This window comes from Epinephelus moara, chromosome 21 (assembly GCF_006386435.1).
Source record: "Epinephelus moara isolate mb chromosome 21, YSFRI_EMoa_1.0, whole genome shotgun sequence".
In the NCBI taxonomy this organism is placed as follows: domain Eukaryota; kingdom Metazoa; phylum Chordata; class Actinopteri; order Perciformes; family Serranidae; genus Epinephelus; species Epinephelus moara.
In genome coordinates, this window is record NC_065526.1 from 22,912,377 (window position 1) to 22,930,910 (window position 18,534).

The window sequence follows — 18,534 nt, forward strand, 5'->3', positions numbered from 1 at the left end:
AGGGCTGACACATCGAGACAGACAACCGTTCATGCACACATTCACTCTTATGGCCAATTCAGAGTCACCAATTAACCTGTATGTCTTTGGACTGTGGGAGGAAGCTGGAGTACCTGGAGAAAAAAAAAAACGAAATGTGAGCAACCCATACAGAAGTACGTGGTCGCCCAAACAATCACTAAAAAGACAATTTTACTGAACTGGAAAGACAGAAACAACCTCCCAACATCCCAGTGGCATCACCTACTCTCTTAGTACATTTCCATAGAAAGACAAATAACTTCAAAAACAAACAAATAGATACATTACACAGATGTTGGGCTCCATTCAGTAGCACCACCTATCTACCCTTGTAACATACACACACATACACACTCTGACCTTGTTAACCAACTCCTCCTACTACTGGTGGATCCGATGCTCCCATCTACACACACCTCACCTAGCCAGTCCGCAACCCCATGATACGACAGCTGAAGATTTAATTGTAGACTTTATTTTTATTCATTTTTTCACTACTCCCTTTTCGATAAATGTATTATTAGTATTTCTATTATTTCTTTCTTTAGAATTATTTTTTGTTGTTTTTAACATACATACTGCGTAAGCAGTGTATGTCACCCCATTTTCTTTTTCTGTCCTTGTGTTTGTGTATACACAATTTTTTGTTAAAAGTCACCACTGGGTTAATTTTGCAATACAATGATAATGATAATAATAAATAAATAAATATGTTTAAAAAAGGCTCCCCCCAAGGGTCTATGGCTCCATCTCGGCCAATTATAAACGTAAACTCTTGGTTTTACATTAATGCATCAATAATAATCTATTTCTATAATTTGTCGTCACAGGGGCCATTTTCTGCATAATGGGTACTTTTTATTACTTTAACTACATTTTCCTGATTAACATTACATGTGTTTTGCCAGTGGTGTGGTGCTAGTTGATGAGGTGGGTGTACTGCTAGGTACATAGGTAGGTTACCGATGAGGAAGTAGGCATACTCTCCTATATACTACAACAGCTTTTTAGCTGATAGGGTGGTATACTGTAACTGGATAGAAAAAGAAGTGGGTATACCCCGTATACCCGAGTATACCCTCCACTACACCACTTGTTTTCAATGCAGGACATTTACTTTTATAAGGTGTTTTATTTTCCAGTATTATTATTGTCATTATTATTATTATCATTATTATCTAATAATAAGGAATCTACAGTAGCAGTTTTTTTATTATTTTAAATAAGGGATCTACAATAGTAGTTTTTTAAAATTATTTATCATTATTGTTTTAAATAAGGGATCTACAGTAGTAGTTATTTTATTATTATTATCATTATTATTAATATTTTAAATAAGGGATACATAGTAGTAGTTGTTTTATTATTATCATTATTATTATTATTATTATCTAATAATAAGGAATGTACAGTAGTAGCTATTTTATTATTATTATTAGTCTTTTTTTAATAAAGAATCTACAGTAGCATTTTTTTATTATTTTAAATAAGGGATCTACAGTAGTAGTAAAGCATCTGTTGGAGCCACAGTAACGTTCCTTGAATTTAATTGATCCATGTTTAACTAATAGTGACTTGATGTAAATAGATGCAGTTTTGTTGTTTGTACACGGGGTGGCGCACTAGAGCAGGAAACCGCAGGTAATGCAGGTAAGGTTCAGGTGATGAGCAGCAGGTGTGTGACGGGGTAAACTAACAGTTATTTGACCGTGTAGTGTGGCAGCATTAAGAGTTTGTAGCGTGGGAAATAAAACCGCTGAATGGAAACTTGGAGAGTGAACTGTGATGGACTCTGAAACAGTTCAGTGGAGACCTACCTGAGATGAATTATTTACCTGTGTGAGGTGAGCACGTGTGGAAATAAACGGGTCACCGCACTATTGTTGTTAAATTTCTCCACGTTCACCCCACACACGTGTTCTATTGAAAGACTCTACAGCATCAGATCCGAAAAGTTCCCCCCACCGCTGCTTCGGGCTGATGAGGTGACAATTCCGACAGCACGTGAAGGCAGCGCCTCCCTCCACAGGTTCCTCTCATCACCGAGCAGCGTTTCATTCAGGAGCAGACTGACTGAGGTGCAGACGGCCTGCGGACAGTCTGAGAGTCTAACATGGACATCAGTGTGACGAAAGACTTTAAGCTAGGCCACATTAGGAATTAAGTTCGCGTTTTTATTCAGACGAACGGCACTTTTTAACTTGACAAGTATCATTGCGCCAAACTTTCTCTGCGCTTTGAAAATGCGTTACGAGCTGAGAGGAAGGATGACGATGACCCTGACCAAGACAGTTTATCTGCTCACAGGACTGGTCATTGTTTTCCAGTTACAGATAAGCGTCATCAAGCTTAAATCTGTACATGGTAAGTCATTTAATACATACATACAACTATAGCAACCCATTTATTTCATAACTTAAACTTCTTTAATATTTCTGTATTGGCATATTAATGCAAGTCAATACAGCTAACCAGTTACCTCCTGTCATTTTGGTACGTTACTTTGTTAATGTGGGTCCATGTCATTGGTTCAACAGCCCATTGGTTCGACATCCCATTAGTCCGACTGTCCGCGGTGCTGAACGGCTCGCGGCGGGCGTATGGTGCGCCGCGACCGGCTTGAGGCAGAGAAGGCTCACGGCTTATGTGTTTGTCACTTTCTTTTTCATTTTAACCCACACCATGATCTTTTCCTGACTCTAACCAAGTGGTTTTTGTGCCTAAACCTAACCAGACCTTAACCACAGGGCATCATGATGATTTCGGAACGGACTTCGGAACAATGAGTTTAATATGGTCGGAACAATGGGATGTCGAACCAATGGGCTGTCGAACCAATGGGCAGTTCCCCGCCCGTCACGGCTCTCACATTTGCGACTAAAATAGTTTTGAACGAGCAAAATAGGCTTAAATCATTCAGCACGCTGTGCGATCAGCCTTCAGATTTCAACCAGCAGCAGAAACGAAAGGCGAATCCCATCGGTTGTGGGTTGAGCGGGGGTCACAGACACAGACAGTAACGTTAATGTATTCCTGTTAAATACGGCGGCCATCAGCTTACCCAGCGACGGAGAAGTCGGCTCCAATAATATCCTCTTCTTGGTGTCATGACTGCCCAGAAGTACCTGAACAGCCGAGCCAGCCGAACACAGGTATGTGATGTGTCAGAGGAGAAACGAGCCGTTCACATTTCTGTCTTTGTGGCAGGTAACGGCCCACAAACCTCACCGCACTTTAGGGACTGTTCGTTACTTATGAAGGGACTTGTCAGGGGAGGAGGGTGGCTGGTTGATTCTTATTTTATTTATTTATTTTATTTTGAGCCCCCCTATGTTAATCACTTATTGATGCTGTTTTTGAAGTATGAATAAGTCAATAAGTAATTTATTCCATTGAAATATCATTGATGGATTATAGAAAAGTGATCTATCTTTTTATAAATGACAAAAGGCACATCTGTCTCATTTTCACTGTGGTATTGTGATACTACTCAGAACCATGATATTTTCATTGGTATCGTACAATGGTTCCCAATTTTGGTACCATGACAACACTAATCTGGAGGGGGTTCATCTGCAAAAACTAATGAAAAACTAAACAATGATATTCGGTATTCGGTACTCGGTATTCGGCCAAGCGTTTAATAATATTCGGCTTCGGCTTTGGCCACAAATTTTCATTTAGGTGCATCCCTAATTTTAGTGAGCTATAACCTCAAATACCACAGGATATACCTCATATTTTTACTGATTGTAAGAGCCATTTAACCTCTGTGTGTGTGTGTGTGTGTACCTGTGTTTATTTGTGTTTACACCTTCGACCACCAGGGGGAGGATCTTTATTTAGAGGTAACTGACACATGAAGGTGTGATCAGGCTCAGGTGTGTTTCTGTTTTTACTATTTTCTGTGGAGCATTTTCTTTAGGAGGCTGGACTACACTGCAGCAGTGATCTGACTTTAACTACATGATAAATCAGTCTCTGTTTGCTCTACAGCCTCTCAGTGGCTACAGTATTTATACAGTAACTACTGTAGTTTATGTAGCATCACTGCCCACATCAGGCTGGTGGCCTCTGTAGCCACAGGGCCACCATGTGACAGAAAAATAGACGCAACACCCACGGCTGTCCGGCCTCACATGCCTGCTCCTGGACCTGCTGGTGTGAAGAATGTGAAGCATGCTTTCACCCTCTGCTGCGAAAAGAGAAATTAGGCCGCACTGTTGTCACTGAGAGGGGGCAGAGCGACGGCGTGACCACGCATGGCTGCCACATGGCACACACTGGGGGATTGTTTATGTCCTGCTGCATGTGAGGAGGAGACGCAGGTGTTTGTTACTGATGTTTGAGATGTTCCAGGAGGCTTCGTCCACATCTAACAGTCCCTATACAGTTTCCCCCTATTTATTTATTTATTGAAGAAGTACTTAGTAGAGGAGAAGTGTACTGGATATTTAATCTGCAAACACTCTCCCAAAGGATTGTTCTCACATTTATACAAAGAGTGCTCAGAGGCATTTTGATTTTATTGTTAATACTATAATGATGACAAGAGTAACAAAGTGATCAATTAATAACTTATCACTCTCTCATCCTCAGGAGTCTACCCTACAGACACCCAGGGGCCGTCTCCTCCAGAGGGAAGGTCGTATGCAGTTGCGGGAGGCAACAAGCCCTGGGAGAGGAGCCCCAAGTCTGTGGCCCCTGGCTGGATTGCAGATAGGAGGGGCCACTACAGAAACCAGCACCAACCAGAGGAGTCAGACGCAGACCTGCTGATGGAGGAGGGACACGACAATGCTACACAGATTGTAGTAAGGTTATTTACAGCTAAGCTCTCCTCAGCAGGTGGAGGAAAACTTGGGAACACAAGTCATAATCAAAGCGAAGCTAAAACCTGATCGCCTCACCTGCATGATCGAACGCTTCGACGTGAACCCCATTATTCAAATTCAGTTCCTCTGCACATTTTTTTGTTAATGTGTGTTTTTTAAGCGTCAATCAGTCTCTACATTTTTGGACAGGACATTGATCATGCCTACTATACATCTAAAATCCACGGGTCTGGAGACGCAGCCGGTAAAGAGCTGTGGGTGAACGTCGATGAGATGGAAGAGGATGAGTGGAAGGTCTCTGGCTTCCTGTCCAGCACCCACAGACAAGCTGAGGTATGAAATCTGTCTGCGGGAATAAAATGGGACAATCTGTGTTTTATGCCAGTTAAATATCTCGTGTTTAAATTTAATAAGCGATCCAATTTTTGTTTATTTTCTTTGACTTTCCTGACTGAGGAAATAAATATTTTGATTTTGTTATCAAAATTATTGAGACATCAATGAAGTGTTGATTAAAATATAACAGTTTACTTTCAACATAACTGCATTAAAGCTAATTATAAGCTATTTTACGTATTTAAAGATCCTCTTGACAAAAAGTTTCACTTGTGTTGTTGGTGTAAATAAAAGTAGATGTTGACCATCTTTAACATACAGTTGATAATACACTTTGTCTTACTTTGTTTCCAGAGAGTGAATTTGTCCTTCGACTTCCCTTTCTATGGTCATATATTAAAAGAAATCACAGTGGCAACTGGAGGTGAGTCTTTAACTACACACACAGTGGGTCTCATTCATGAAATGTTAGTGAATCTGTGAGTAGATTTACACATAAAAAACCTTAATCCTAAAAACCTACACTGGATATCCATGAACACCGCAGGAAACTCGGATTTTAGCATAGGCATGTGTGTATGTTCATGAATGCCAAGTAAACTGACAGCGCGCTCCTGCTAGTCAGCAATCAGTATTCATCCTGCCCATGAATATCCAGTGACTGCCATATATGAAGGTGATAATTAAAGTTATTTTAGGTGAAGTAGGGTTGGAAAAACATTGTATTTTCTTCTGTTAGTAGTGGTGTGACAGGGACAGGTAAATCAAACGCCTGGAACGAGGTAATGGGTGCCGAATATTACTATCTGACCTGTTGAAAGGCTATTATCTTGGCTGTGTCCCGCCGCCACATTTTCTTCACTGATTCTGGGTCAAACGTCTCAAAAGGCTCTGATTATGGCAGACGAAAGTTTCAGACTCAATGTGCAAACGTGATTGACACAACATGAGGCTCTATTTATTTTTAGATGTGCAACAATTTCGGAGGAAAACAACAGACTCCGTTTGCAAAGGCCTTTAAAATGTCCAACTTTACAGCAAAACTAAACCTGTTTACAGCCTGTAACAAAAACAGTTTTGGTCTTATAGCTAATTTATGACAACTGTACAGGGAGGTAAAAAAATGTATTCAACTCACCTGTTACATTTTTGTGACACTCAAATTTACGCATGATTAAGGGTGGGCTGCATTGAGTGACAGGCTGTCTGCCGATAGTGTCCTCGGCTTCTCAGTCACATCCACCTCTTACTCCTCCACTGCACCAGCCTCTCGCCCAACTATGCTCCCTTCTGGCTCCAAAAAACTAAGATGGCGATGGCCGAAATGCTTCAGAATGTGAATCCACAAACCAATGGGTGACGTCATGGTAGCTATATCCATTATCTTTACAGTCTATGGTTGCTCTTCATTCCCCTCTCTCCTTCCTCGTTTTGGAACAAGCTTTGTCAGCTGGGCGTCTCGCCTCTTTTCTTTCAGCACTGTGTCTGCGATTTTTGTTGCTTTCTCTTGGATGGATGCTGCTTATGGTCTGACAGCTGGTTGCTGCCTTTTATATAGTCCCGACCTCACCTGTACGCTGTGCCCAGGAACGTTCCAAACACAGCAAATATGAATCAATTAAGAAAATACAGGCGGAGGGCAGAGTCCATGTGGATAGAACTTCTAGAGGGTCGTAAGTGATGATTGAGAGGGATTACTTTGTATGGCTCTTTACATTGTTTTGGGGAAAATCATGCATAGTATATCTTCAAGGACCCAGATTTTAGGCAACAGCAGAATTTTAACAACTCAACTGTGAGCAACCTCTGCATGTTTTCCTCTCACAGGTTTCATTTACACCGGAGATATAATCCACCAGATGCTCACAGCTACTCAGTACATCGCCCCTCTGATGGCCAATTTTGACCCAAGTCTGTCCAAAAACTCCACTGTGTTTTACTTTGATAACGGTAAGAGAGATCATTTTACTCAGCTGTCATCACTTTGGGCATTTCTGCTGTAGAATATTTCTCCTACATGTGTGTCAGTTGTTGTGTTAATGTGTGTTTACTGTGAAGGCACTGCACTGGTGGTTCAGTGGAACCGGATTCACCTCCAGGACAATATCAGTCTGGGGACTTTCACCTTCCAGGCTGTTCTGCACAGCGATGGGCGTATTGTCTTTGCGTACAAAGAGGTGACACTCCTCTCCTCTTCATGTTCTCCTGTTAATGTGAAATTTGTTTAATTACAAAAATCATTGTTTTTGTAGATTCCTTTAGACATCAACGACATCAGCACGGAAAATCATCCTGTCAAAGTGGGCTTGTCGGACGCTTTTGTGGTTCTTCATGAGATAGAGCAGATCCCCAGTGAGTGACACATTCAATGTATAAAAACTACATTTTCTTACCATGATTTTTACCTGCTGATTTAATAAACAAAATACTGGATCTCAATTAAAGGTGCTGTTTGTAACTCTGGAGAAAGATAGCTGATTGTTGACAAATACAGACACTTTGGGTTGGTAGGTGGCCTGAATCACCAACCCAAAGCGTTGGTATTTGAAGACCTGGGCAATCAACTTTCTCCAGAGTCACATATGGCACCTTTAACAACATCTTCTCCTTTCTGATATGCTTCAGATGTTCGTCGGAGAACAATTTATGAGTATCACAAAGTCGACATCCTAAAGTCCAAAATCTCAAATTCTACAGCTGTAGAGATGCTACCTCTCCCCAGTAAGTTAACCCTGATTAAAGTATACAAAGAGATGTGCTGCTAAAATGGCATCATTAAATAACCACATCTGAACATTTATATTACACTTTTGTCAAACAATGAGTATCTTTTGACTGATATACATAGCAGCTGTTGAATGTTAGCTCTACGAAGCCTATAGAAATGCATTCAGCTTTAACTCACAGGAGTCAGAGTCGTCTCTTCCTCCTCACTCTCCAGTGTTTTCTTTATTCTCAGCGTGTCTCCAGTTCTCCAGCTGTGGTCCATGTGTCACTTCTCAGATTGGCTTCAACTGCAGCTGGTGCAGTCGGCTACAAAGGTAAACTGGAAAGCACTCGGAGAGCGCATACCATTGACAAGGCTGCACATTCCCACTGCATTTATTTGAATGAAAGAATATGTTGGGAACGTCTGATCTTTATTTGAGTCCAGAGCTGCATTAAAATACACAGAGATAAACAATCGTGGCTGATGGCAGACATACAAAAAATCTTTTTTTGTAAAATTCATAGTGAGTCAGATTCATGGCCACTGAGTTGTGGCAATTTTAATTCACCACATTGTCCTCATAAAAGTGACTTTTTTTTTCTTTTTTTTTAAGAAATACTTGATGTGCTCATATCATCTACATTTGGCTGCAATTGCAGAGTGTTCAAGAATCATAATGTTTTATTTGAAATGATAAACAATTCGCCAACAAATGAAAGGAAAATGGTATATATTATATAATACCATTGTGGGGTAACAGTAGAGATTATTGCACTGTATAAGAAAAATTATTCGATCACCTGATTAGGATATCAAAATGTCCTGTATCTCACGTTTACTGTATGATGAGGTTCCAGTACAGGGGGATGTTTTGTTGTAACGCCCTCTGAGGCAGATTGTTAATTGTGATATTGAGCTTTATAAATTTAATTGAGCTGAAGTCATGGATTTTATGGTTTGCTCATTAAAGAATGGGTTCATGTTTTGTCAAGTCTAGAGACCCTTTTAGGGTCAATGTCATGATGACATCATTTTGTTAGCTGGAGGTGAAACAGGACTCTCCACCACAGGGCTGCAGGTTATACAGGAGTTTTAAAATGTCGTCCTGTTGTGTTATTGGGAGCCAGAATAGAAGGAGTCATGACTCAAAACTTATATTTTATAGCATACCAGCCTCTACTGCCCGTCAACAAAAACAAAGACAACTATGGTTAAATACGGTAAGACCAAAGGACTGGATGGAGGCGATCATCAAAAATGTATTTCCTGTTGTAGGGATGAATAACGTTATAGAACAACTAACTCCGAGAGTGTGGTGCTCTGAATAACTGAACGTTACATTCAGACAGTGCTCCAAATTTATGAGCGGTCCAGTTTGTGAGTGTGCTTCGACACTTGGAATGAGTATTTCTGAATGCACCACTTGCATCATCTTCCGCCACTGTCTAAAGCAAGTCACCAGAACTTTGGTAGCTAGCGTTAGCGAGTGTCTGTGAAGAACTGTTTTGCCTCCAGCTAAACCCCGCCCACCAAAAAACACCATACCCTCACTAACAGTAAAAGGGTCTATTGTCAGTGTTCATCCTGTCTGTCCTGGCTGCAGGTTCCTTCCTAAAGTGAGGGCATTTTGGGGTTTTGTTACACATCACTTTCACTGACACCACTTTAGGAAAGGATCTCTTTGCAGACAGTAAAGACGGAGGAGAAATAATTAAAGTGGCTGCTGGTCTTTCCAGTGTGGGGCAGGTGAGTACAGTATTAAGACTTGACAAAAATATGAACGTATCCTTTAAGACTAAACCAATTTATAAAAGATTTGTTTCCCCCTATTGCTTTATGAAATGCTGCCCTATTGTAGGGGAGTATAAAGTGTAAGTAAGTATACATGGTAACCACCCACGCCTTCTTTCTGATCAGTTAATGATCCGTCTGATAAATTAATTTTAAAAAAGCTAAAGTCCAAGAAATAACAAATTTGGTAGTGAAAAAGACTTGAGTCAGACTTGTCCCTGAAGCACCTTGTCAAAACACTATCTGATATGTTTGTGAAGATAAACCTGTAAATAAAGCTAAACTATAGTCCCCATACATTAATATTTACTACCTTTCTTAGATGCTCCAGTGGCTTTGATCGTAACCGGCAGGACTGGGTCGACCTCGGCTGCCCGGAGGAGGTTCTCATTATTTTTGCATTTCAGTAAACTACAGAAAGTTTGACTCAGTTAGAACTCAGCACCGCTTGTGTTTGTCTGCACACAACTGTTTCCTGACGTTTGTTTTTGTTTTCACCTGTTATTTTTCCAGAGAAAAGATCCCAGATGTCTCAAAATGACAGACATCACAAACACCACATCTCACCACCTCACACATACGACCACTCCTGTCACGACCACAGTGCAGCAGAGGACCTCCAGTATGACCTCCACCCCCCTGAGCAGGACATCCGCTGTCACCAACCCCTCAACACGCAGCAACACAAGCAGAATAAAATCCACTTCGCAGCTTCCCACCAGTAAACCTGCAGAAGGTAAGCTGACAAGATGCTCTCAAACATCTGCAGTGAACAAAACTTGCATTTTATATGTCTCAAAGTGCAGACTTTGAATTTTATCCTACTACCTTTCATCGAACTTACTTATTTGATTGCTTAAAGTCAATGAATTTCCGTAATAGTCTTTGCCAGATCACAGCTCAGGGCAGGTGACAAAACCCTCTCATGAATTAATACTTGTTGTCATTGCACGGTGTCCACGCCCAGTGTGTGTTGTGCAAAGTCTGACAGTGTGAGGGTCAAGTGGTCAGCTATTTCCCAGCCCTCTGTGAGCTCATAGCTGAGTGTATACAGCGCCATGTTAAATACTACATAGTGTCCTCAGCTGCTGAGGGATGACTCAATGTATGTGTGTGTCACTCTGCGTGAGTCAGAATATAGGGGGGCTGTTATTTTTGGTTGTAGTGGCCATTATTTGTAAGAATACAGCGTTCAAAAAGAAGTACTGCTATTTTAATGATATATTACTTCAGTAGACTGTAAAGTAGCTTAATTAAATATAAAGTACTTTTATTAAATATGTACAAGGAATCCCTAAAGTCTGAAAGTTAATCATGAACTAGAACAATTTGAGGTGTTTTGAATATTTTTAACTTCAAACAGCAAAGAGGAGAGTCTCTGAATTGGGTAGATTAAGTGGAAAAAACAGAGCTGTATTATAAATTGCACATTTTTTTTGTCTGACTAACTGTTAACAATAATAATAATTATATAGCTATTATATAGCACCTTTCATACAAGAAAGGTGCTATATAATAATTATTATATAGCACCTTTCATACAAGAAATGCAGCACAAAGTGCTTTATAATAAGGGCAGTATAAGCACAATTAAAACAGACAGAATGAACATAAAACAGAGCCGATTCATAAAATCATAGAGTTGTAAAACTATAAATCATAAAATCAAGTAAGATTTTAAAAGAGTTGCAGCAGCGTGAAGCGTGAATAGAAAGTAAAAGCGTAAAAAGAAAGAGTTTCAGACCTGTATTGGAAAGTCAGAGCTAGTTAAAGGCTAAAGTGAACAGACACGTTTTAGCTTTATTCTTAAAATATTTAGCGAGCTAGCTTCCCCGATATCTATAGGTAGCGTGATCCAAAGCTTTGGGGCGTAACTGACAAAGGCTGCATGCCCGATCCTCTTCCGGCTGTTGCTGGGAACCTCCAATAAACCAGCAGCAGATGATCGCAGTGTTCTTGGAAGCAAATGGTTGACAAGGGAGCTAGCAATGTAGCTCGGTATACAAGGAGGACCTTAAAATCAATTCTACATGTAACAGGAAGCCAGCGCAGAGCAGCTCAGACTGGCCTGATGTGCTCGCTCCTCTTATTTCTGGTTAATAGCTGAGCTGCAGAGTGTTTAATGAATCTCTCAGTGGTGTTTTTTTTTAGGAGGCCAATGTTCACTGAAAATAGCCCCACACTGTGTAAATTTCTTCAAGATTTCAGATTTCACTTGTAGTCAAGCTCACTACTGTATATCATTAAAAACTTGCAGAGGTTAAATTAAAAGGACCAACAATTCTAAAAAAAAATAGATTTTAAAAAGTACAGCATGACATACTGTATGTCTTATGTCATTCTTTCTTTTTCTAGATGACACAAAGATCTCTTTGCACAACAATGAAACACGTAAGTCAATCATATCCACCTACTGTGTCTGATTGTGATGTCATTATTGGTACATGATATTTTCAGCAGTTGTCAAGACAACTTGTTGTCTAAACTTACATATTTATATTTGATCTGATAGTTTGGGTCACCATGTGTAAAATGTTTGTGATTACAGCTGTTTACTCTGATTGCTGGAGTCAAATAAGTGGAAATATCTGAGCTGCTTTTTAGCCCAGTCATCTCGAGGGTTCTGCACATGTTGGCTTTAAGTCTATAACTATAGGTAGTTTGAATCAGTGTCATCATCACCTTTGTGCAGCAGGAAATGAGGAGACAAAAGGAGCTAGTGATGGGCGGCCGCAGACTGGTCTACTGGCGGGCATCGTCATGGTGATGATCATCATGGGAGCAGCCGTCCTTCTGTCTGTCTACATGTATAACAATCCGACCTCCAGCGCCAGCCTCTTCTTCATGGAGGTCAGTGACACTATGATCCTTATTAAACTCCCCATGATCCCCTGAACGAGTAACGCTGCTAGTTTTTAGCACATTTTGCATATTTGCCATTTTCCAAAGCGTATTGCATTTTTTTTTTAATTTGGATTTCCCCATCTGCCTGATTTGTGAATTTACCTTTGCAATTTAAGTAACAATGCAGTGACTTGAAAATTAATAAGGATAAGTAATCCATCCAAGTCAGCAACTGTCACTTTTTTTTGCCTTGCAAGCAGTGTGGCTTCAAGATAAAAACTTGGTCCCTCCAACACTTCAGGTAGAGCAAGATAATGTGGAAATAGAGCATGGATACTCATCGTCCCAGTGAATGATACCTTATACATTGGTGTCTAGCACCAATGTTAGGTCAAAATTTCCTCTCAAAGGAATACAAAAACTTCCAAATGACGATTCATATAGTAATTACTCACCTTGCGTTATCCTGAATTCATGAAGAAAACTTTATATCAAAAACATCCATTAACAAACTCTCATACAACTCGTGCAGCATAATCCAAGTTTCATTTATCCAGTCATATGCTCAGTACTTCTCAGCCCTTTCCAATGGAAGACTGAAACTTATCCATGCTCTCCTCAAAGCCAGAATCCATTTACAAATCAGTAATTTCGGGACAGATCTAGTGATCAGTAAGGTAAAAACTGAGCATGGCATTAGTTCAAGAGGAACATGATGTCAAGCTCAGCTCACACCCCAGCTACACCAGCTGATCTCAAACAGCCCTATCAACTGATGGAGCAGCTGACTGATGGAAGGGAGTCAGCTGATAGATCACACGATACCTTTCTATGCAACCTCCACCCCAGCTAATCAATGTCATTTCTGTTTGTCATTGATGCTGCTCTGCTCTGTTCTGTTCCCGGGGGTCTTTGCTGCTGCTCTCCCTGCTTTAGGCATTCCATGTAGACACATGGAAGGGCAGGGAGGTGTGCTCTCTCTGCCTCAGGCTTTCCTTGTTTGCATGTGGAAGGGCAGAGAGCTGTGTTCGCTCTGCCTTAAGGTTCCATGTAGGCGCCTGGAAGGGCAGAGAGGTGTGCTCTCTCCACCTTATGCTTTCTGTGTAGGACTAGGAAAAGTAGAGAAGAAAGCCATACCGCCAAATATAATACTGCCTATGGAAATAAAGTTTTCCCAACTAAATGACTGTTTTAGTCAGTTCTGTCTGGCTTTGAAGAGATCTTAGACAACATTCACTTTCAGTTCAGTCACCCCATTGGAAAGGGCCTTCTGTTTGGAAGTACTAAGCATATGACTGGATAGATGCAACTTGGATTCATACTGCACAAGTTGTGTGAGGGTCTGTAACTTGGTGTTCTACTATACTTTTGCTGTTGTTAAATGCAGACCCCGCATACTTTAATTCATAAAGACTTTTCTCCGTAATTCAGTGTAACACGGGGTGAAGTATTACTTTAATCAACATGCCCTAGTCCAGTCCAATTTTAAAAATTGTACCCAGGTGGTTTGGTGAGTACTTGACCTTTTATATGGCAACAGTAATAAAAAATAAAAGAAATTCCCATGTTCCACCATATTCTGCACATTTTTCATCCAGGTCTGTAGGACCCCCTCGGAAACAAGATGATTCATTACAAAGGGTTTATCCTAATGAATGAACTTCTACAGCAGTGGTTCCCAACTGGTCCAGATTTCAACTCAGTCATTAGTTCAAGGTCCACACGGTTTATTACATTAAGTGTCATACTTGTGTTTGGCCATGTTGTTGAGCTACTTTGATGTCTCTGTCAAATAGCTGTCAGTTAATCATTCAGTCTACAGCAGGAAAGGGCACTTCAAAATAGATGCTCTGTGCCGGAAATTCTCTGTACCTAAAAATAAAGCATGTTTTTTTTTTGTTTTTTTTTATATATATATATATACAAACGTTTACAAAACCAGTTGTGAATCTTCATCCATTTGTACAATTCCGCTTTCCAACATTGTAAACACCTTTCTGTTATGTAGATGGAAACATCTGGCATTTTTGCAAGCTGGGAACTAATATTTTATTATAGAATTTAAAGCAACAGTGAGGTTTTAGTGGCATTAAGTAATATTTATTCATTACCAGTGGTGCAATTAAAAAGTATATTTAGGAGAGCAGAAAAATATCAGACAGACAATAAATAAAGTGCTGTGTACTTTTATGCATATGTTCTCTCAATATTCAATTTCCCCCCTCCCTCAGCGGCGGCCGACCCGCTGGCCAATCATGAAGTTCAGGCGGGGCTCTGGTTGCCCTTCCTATGCTGAGGTGGAGACTCCCGGTCAGGACAAAGACACCATGGTGGTCATCGACCCCAAACAGTCCTTTGTCATGTCGGACAGAAGAGAGAGCGAACAGAAAGAAGGATTCATAGTTCCTGATCAGAGGGAGCGCTTCCTGGTCTCAGAGAGCTGACCAAAAACTACAAATCCCAGAAGGCTTTGGGAGAGAGCTGGATCTCCACGTGAGGGAGACTTTTTATTTTCCATTAAAGCTGTTGCTCAAGTTCATTTTAAAAGGACAGACACTGAGCATTCAGAGAGGAAAAGGCCCAAAACCTCTATGAGGAAAATGTCGCTACAGAGTAATTTATTTACAGTTTGGTTTCATGTTAGCGTTAGCTTGGTGAGCCAGTAGACTGTTTCAAAGCATAATGTAAAAAAGATTTACTTTGCTCAGGTCACTCGCCTGTGTTCACTGAGGCATCACACAGAGCGAGAGGTGACGCCACTGAATGTTTGTTTTGAACCCATTTCTCTCAAAGACAGATGATATTTTCCAGAGCTGTTATGTGTCGTTCCCACACCTTCTTCACAAGGAGGAATGTCATATTCGGGTGTCATTTCCTCATCTCAAAAATACAGACTAAATTCCTCACCATTACACCCACCTTCATCTGAGGGGCAAACAGGCTGCACAGTGTTTTCACTGCTGTTTACCTCGAAGAAGAAAATGTCTGCACCCTTTTCAATTTCTACTTTTATTTTCTGATTATTTTGCTGTATAAATATGTACACTACAACATTACAAACATTCACAACCATGAAAAAATACAGATCTGTATTTGTTTTAGACTTGATACAGTCTCGCAACATTTTTCTAACATGCTGTAATTGTTCCCACACATGTGTAATCTGTATATTTAAAATGGTAAATTGCAGGTGTTAGTCTGTCGCTGATCATGTTAGTGTCTCTTCAGTCACTGTACAGTACTTGTATAGCTTTAGGAAGTGTTCTAATTAAAACAAGGATTGTTTCGTACACATGCTGCATAATGTAATAATTTTACCAGTTTTTGGAAATCTAAAAAACCCTCAAATGTTAGCAATTGTCCAATGAGCTGAGGGTTCAACCCACTCCTTCTCCTAAGCAGTTTAATAAATGCTGATAACATTTTCAAAACTGTTAAAGTAGTTGTATCTACTGTACATTTTGATACGATGACACAAGAATCAACAGTTTCCTGCACTATTACTGGCATACAGGACTAGTGTCCTGTATTATTTGAGGCATGTTTAGTCTAAAAATGAAATTAAGGCAAATGGTATCTCAATGGATCGCTCAAGACTGGCCTGGAAGCTGTCAGGGTCAAGGCACTGCTGTGTTGGAGGTACTGCAAAGGTCCTGGCTCGGACACTCAGGTTTCCTCCTTGTCTTCTGAGAGAGAACCAAACAAAATGGAGAAAAAAATGATACATTTATTTGTGTTCCAATCACAAAGTGATTTGAGTTACTGTAATAAGAGTCAAATAGCACTTGTCATGGTGGATATTTAATGGTATCAGAAAAATATGTGATGTATATGTGGCAGTAATTTCCATTTACCTGACATATACTTCCTGGTATTTGGTTTGTGTCTCCAAAGATTAAATGAATTAAATGAAATACAAATAATGAGACTTAAGCTTTGTCCAAATACTTTCATACCACGTTAGTCCAAACACTTTAATACAACATGTTATATCTAAGTGACGTAAAACTTTAATTAAATAATTAATAGCCTGGGCTATTATTTGCTTAAATTACTGAACTCAACAGGCCTATATTTGGGACAGGCCTTTATTAATCAGCAAAGAACAGGAAATACAGTCAAATTGTATGAGTATTATTTGTATAAAAATGAGGCTTCAGATAAAATATCAATTGAATAAATCAAATTTATCCTTTTAAAACAATAATCACAACTTCGCTTAACTTTTATGAGAAACCCGTTTGATCTGAGGTCCCTTACGGGCTAAAGGAATATACAGGGTAATCAAGGAATGGACACATCATTTGAGGTAGGTAGGTGTTATACATGTGATATATGATATATATACACTACAAAAAATGACCTGCTTGGCAACCAGACCAGGCTGGTAAAAGAGACTGGGGCATTTAATTGGGACTAGGCTGTTAAATAAAGTTTTACAGTAGGTTATGAGTGTGTAGTGTGTTTTCACTGAAAAAAACACAGTTACATTGAAAACACTTAGTATGCAAACTAAAAAATATCTTGACTTCTGAGGGTGCTATAGTTGGACTGTCAGAGTTATGTATGTTTTATGTAGTAATTGTATAATATCCTGTCTGTATGTAAAGTAATGCACTGTATTCAGGTATTGTGTATGGAATTAGGACACTGTGTTTCTTACCTTTCACTGGTGGTGCAGGGAGTCGTCGCCTCAGCTGTCTTGCAGAGTCCACAGTGACAGGCTGCAAGATGTAAAACGAGGATTTTTTTCCCCCAATTCTTCCACAAGGTGTTTGACATAATGGTGGTTATTTCTCTTAATGTAAACACGTACCATGACTGGAATGGTCTTGGTCTTAGTGAAGCGTGACTGTGGTGTTTCTACGTTGAGGCCTGCACTCTTCAATGCTGCAATTCTGGCTGAGATGTCACAAACCTGAAGAAAAAACACAACCATGTAATACAGTACATGTTTGAAATCACTGTTGTAATAGTTCTGTGTTTTCTTTTCAGTCTTTGAACTTTGATTGAAGCACCTCTGTCAAATCAATCTGTGGTTTTAGTAGTCAGGTCTAATAAAAAGCAGCAGAACTCTTTCTCAATATGCCACTTTAAGCTGTAAAATGGAGGCCTATTCAGCTTCAACCCACCTGCAGCTCAGACTGTTGGACAGCAGCAGCTGCAGATGCTACCTGCTCCTCCAGGAAGGACAGCTCCATGTCCGACGTGGCGCTACAGATGCCCCTGGCACACTCCTCCAGGTCACTCAGCTCAGCCTCCAGACTGTAAACCTCGCCAGCTGCCACGTACACCTGCAGCATGTCCAGTTCCAAACGAAATCAACTTAAAATCTTTGTACGGTCAAATTAAAATCTTTGTACCTTCAATTAAATACAAGACTAACTGCCATTATCTTATTTTCACCTGTTTTTATGCCATACTGTTAAGGTGAGTCCACCGTTAATGTTTGCAAGTGAAAATTAACCTATACTATACTATACTATGACCTTTTTTCATGGTTTTAGACCACATACTATACTAATAATTTTTTCATAGTTTCTATGACGTTTTGTCCATAGCTTTGTACGACATACTATACTATGACTTTTTTTTCATGGTTTTAGACCACATACTATACTATGACTTTTTTCCATGGTTTTGGACCACATACTATAATATGACTTTTTTTCCATAGTTTTAGACCACATACTATACTATGACTTTTTTCCATAGTTTTGGACCACATACTATACTATGACTTTTTTTTCATGGTTTAGGACCACATACTATACTGTGACTTTTTTTTCATGGTTCATGACCACATACTATACTATGACTTTTTTCCATGGTTTTGGACCACATACTATAATATGACTTTTTTTCCATAGTTTTGGACCACATACTATACTATGACTTTTTTTTCATGGTTTAGGACCACATACGACCACATACTATACTATGACTTTTTTTTCATGGTTTAGGACCACATACTATACTATGACTTTTTTTTCATGG

The 18,534-nt window shown here is 39.8% G+C and overlaps 2 protein-coding genes across 3 annotated transcripts in view; one reads left to right on the forward strand and one right to left on the reverse strand.

Annotated features, from left to right (window-relative positions):
- The first annotated feature begins 1,854 nt into the window (after positions 1–1,854).
- Positions 1,855–15,827, forward strand: plxdc2a (plexin domain containing 2a). Of its 2 annotated transcripts, none has more exons than XM_050032918.1 (14): positions 1,855–2,385; positions 4,621–4,835; positions 5,046–5,189; positions 5,547–5,616; positions 7,020–7,142; positions 7,251–7,369; positions 7,445–7,544; positions 7,818–7,913; positions 8,152–8,233; positions 10,016–10,076; positions 10,207–10,429; positions 12,049–12,084; positions 12,386–12,543; positions 14,769–15,827. In XM_050032918.1, exons 1-14 carry the CDS (start codon positions 2,265–2,267, stop codon positions 14,979–14,981), a joined length of 1,761 nt encoding a protein of 586 aa, XP_049888875.1. In that variant the 5' UTR covers positions 1,855–2,264; the 3' UTR covers positions 14,982–15,827. The 2 variants fall into 2 exon arrangements, with proteins under 2 accessions (XP_049888875.1, XP_049888876.1); XM_050032919.1 differs by having other exon boundaries at positions 12,389–12,543.
- Positions 15,828–15,970: 143 nt separating this feature from the next.
- Positions 15,971–18,534, reverse strand: part of myripa (myosin VIIA and Rab interacting protein a) — a 49,340-nt gene continuing 46,776 nt past the window's right edge. The window contains exons 14-17 of the mRNA XM_050032917.1: positions 17,670–17,831; positions 17,354–17,455; positions 17,201–17,261; positions 15,971–16,223 (exon numbers count right to left, since the gene is read on the reverse strand). Of these exons, the coding sequence (XP_049888874.1) occupies positions 16,204–16,223; positions 17,201–17,261; positions 17,354–17,455; positions 17,670–17,831 (345 nt within the window). The 3' untranslated portion in view covers positions 15,971–16,203. The remainder of the gene's footprint in view (positions 16,224–17,200; positions 17,262–17,353; positions 17,456–17,669; positions 17,832–18,534) is intronic.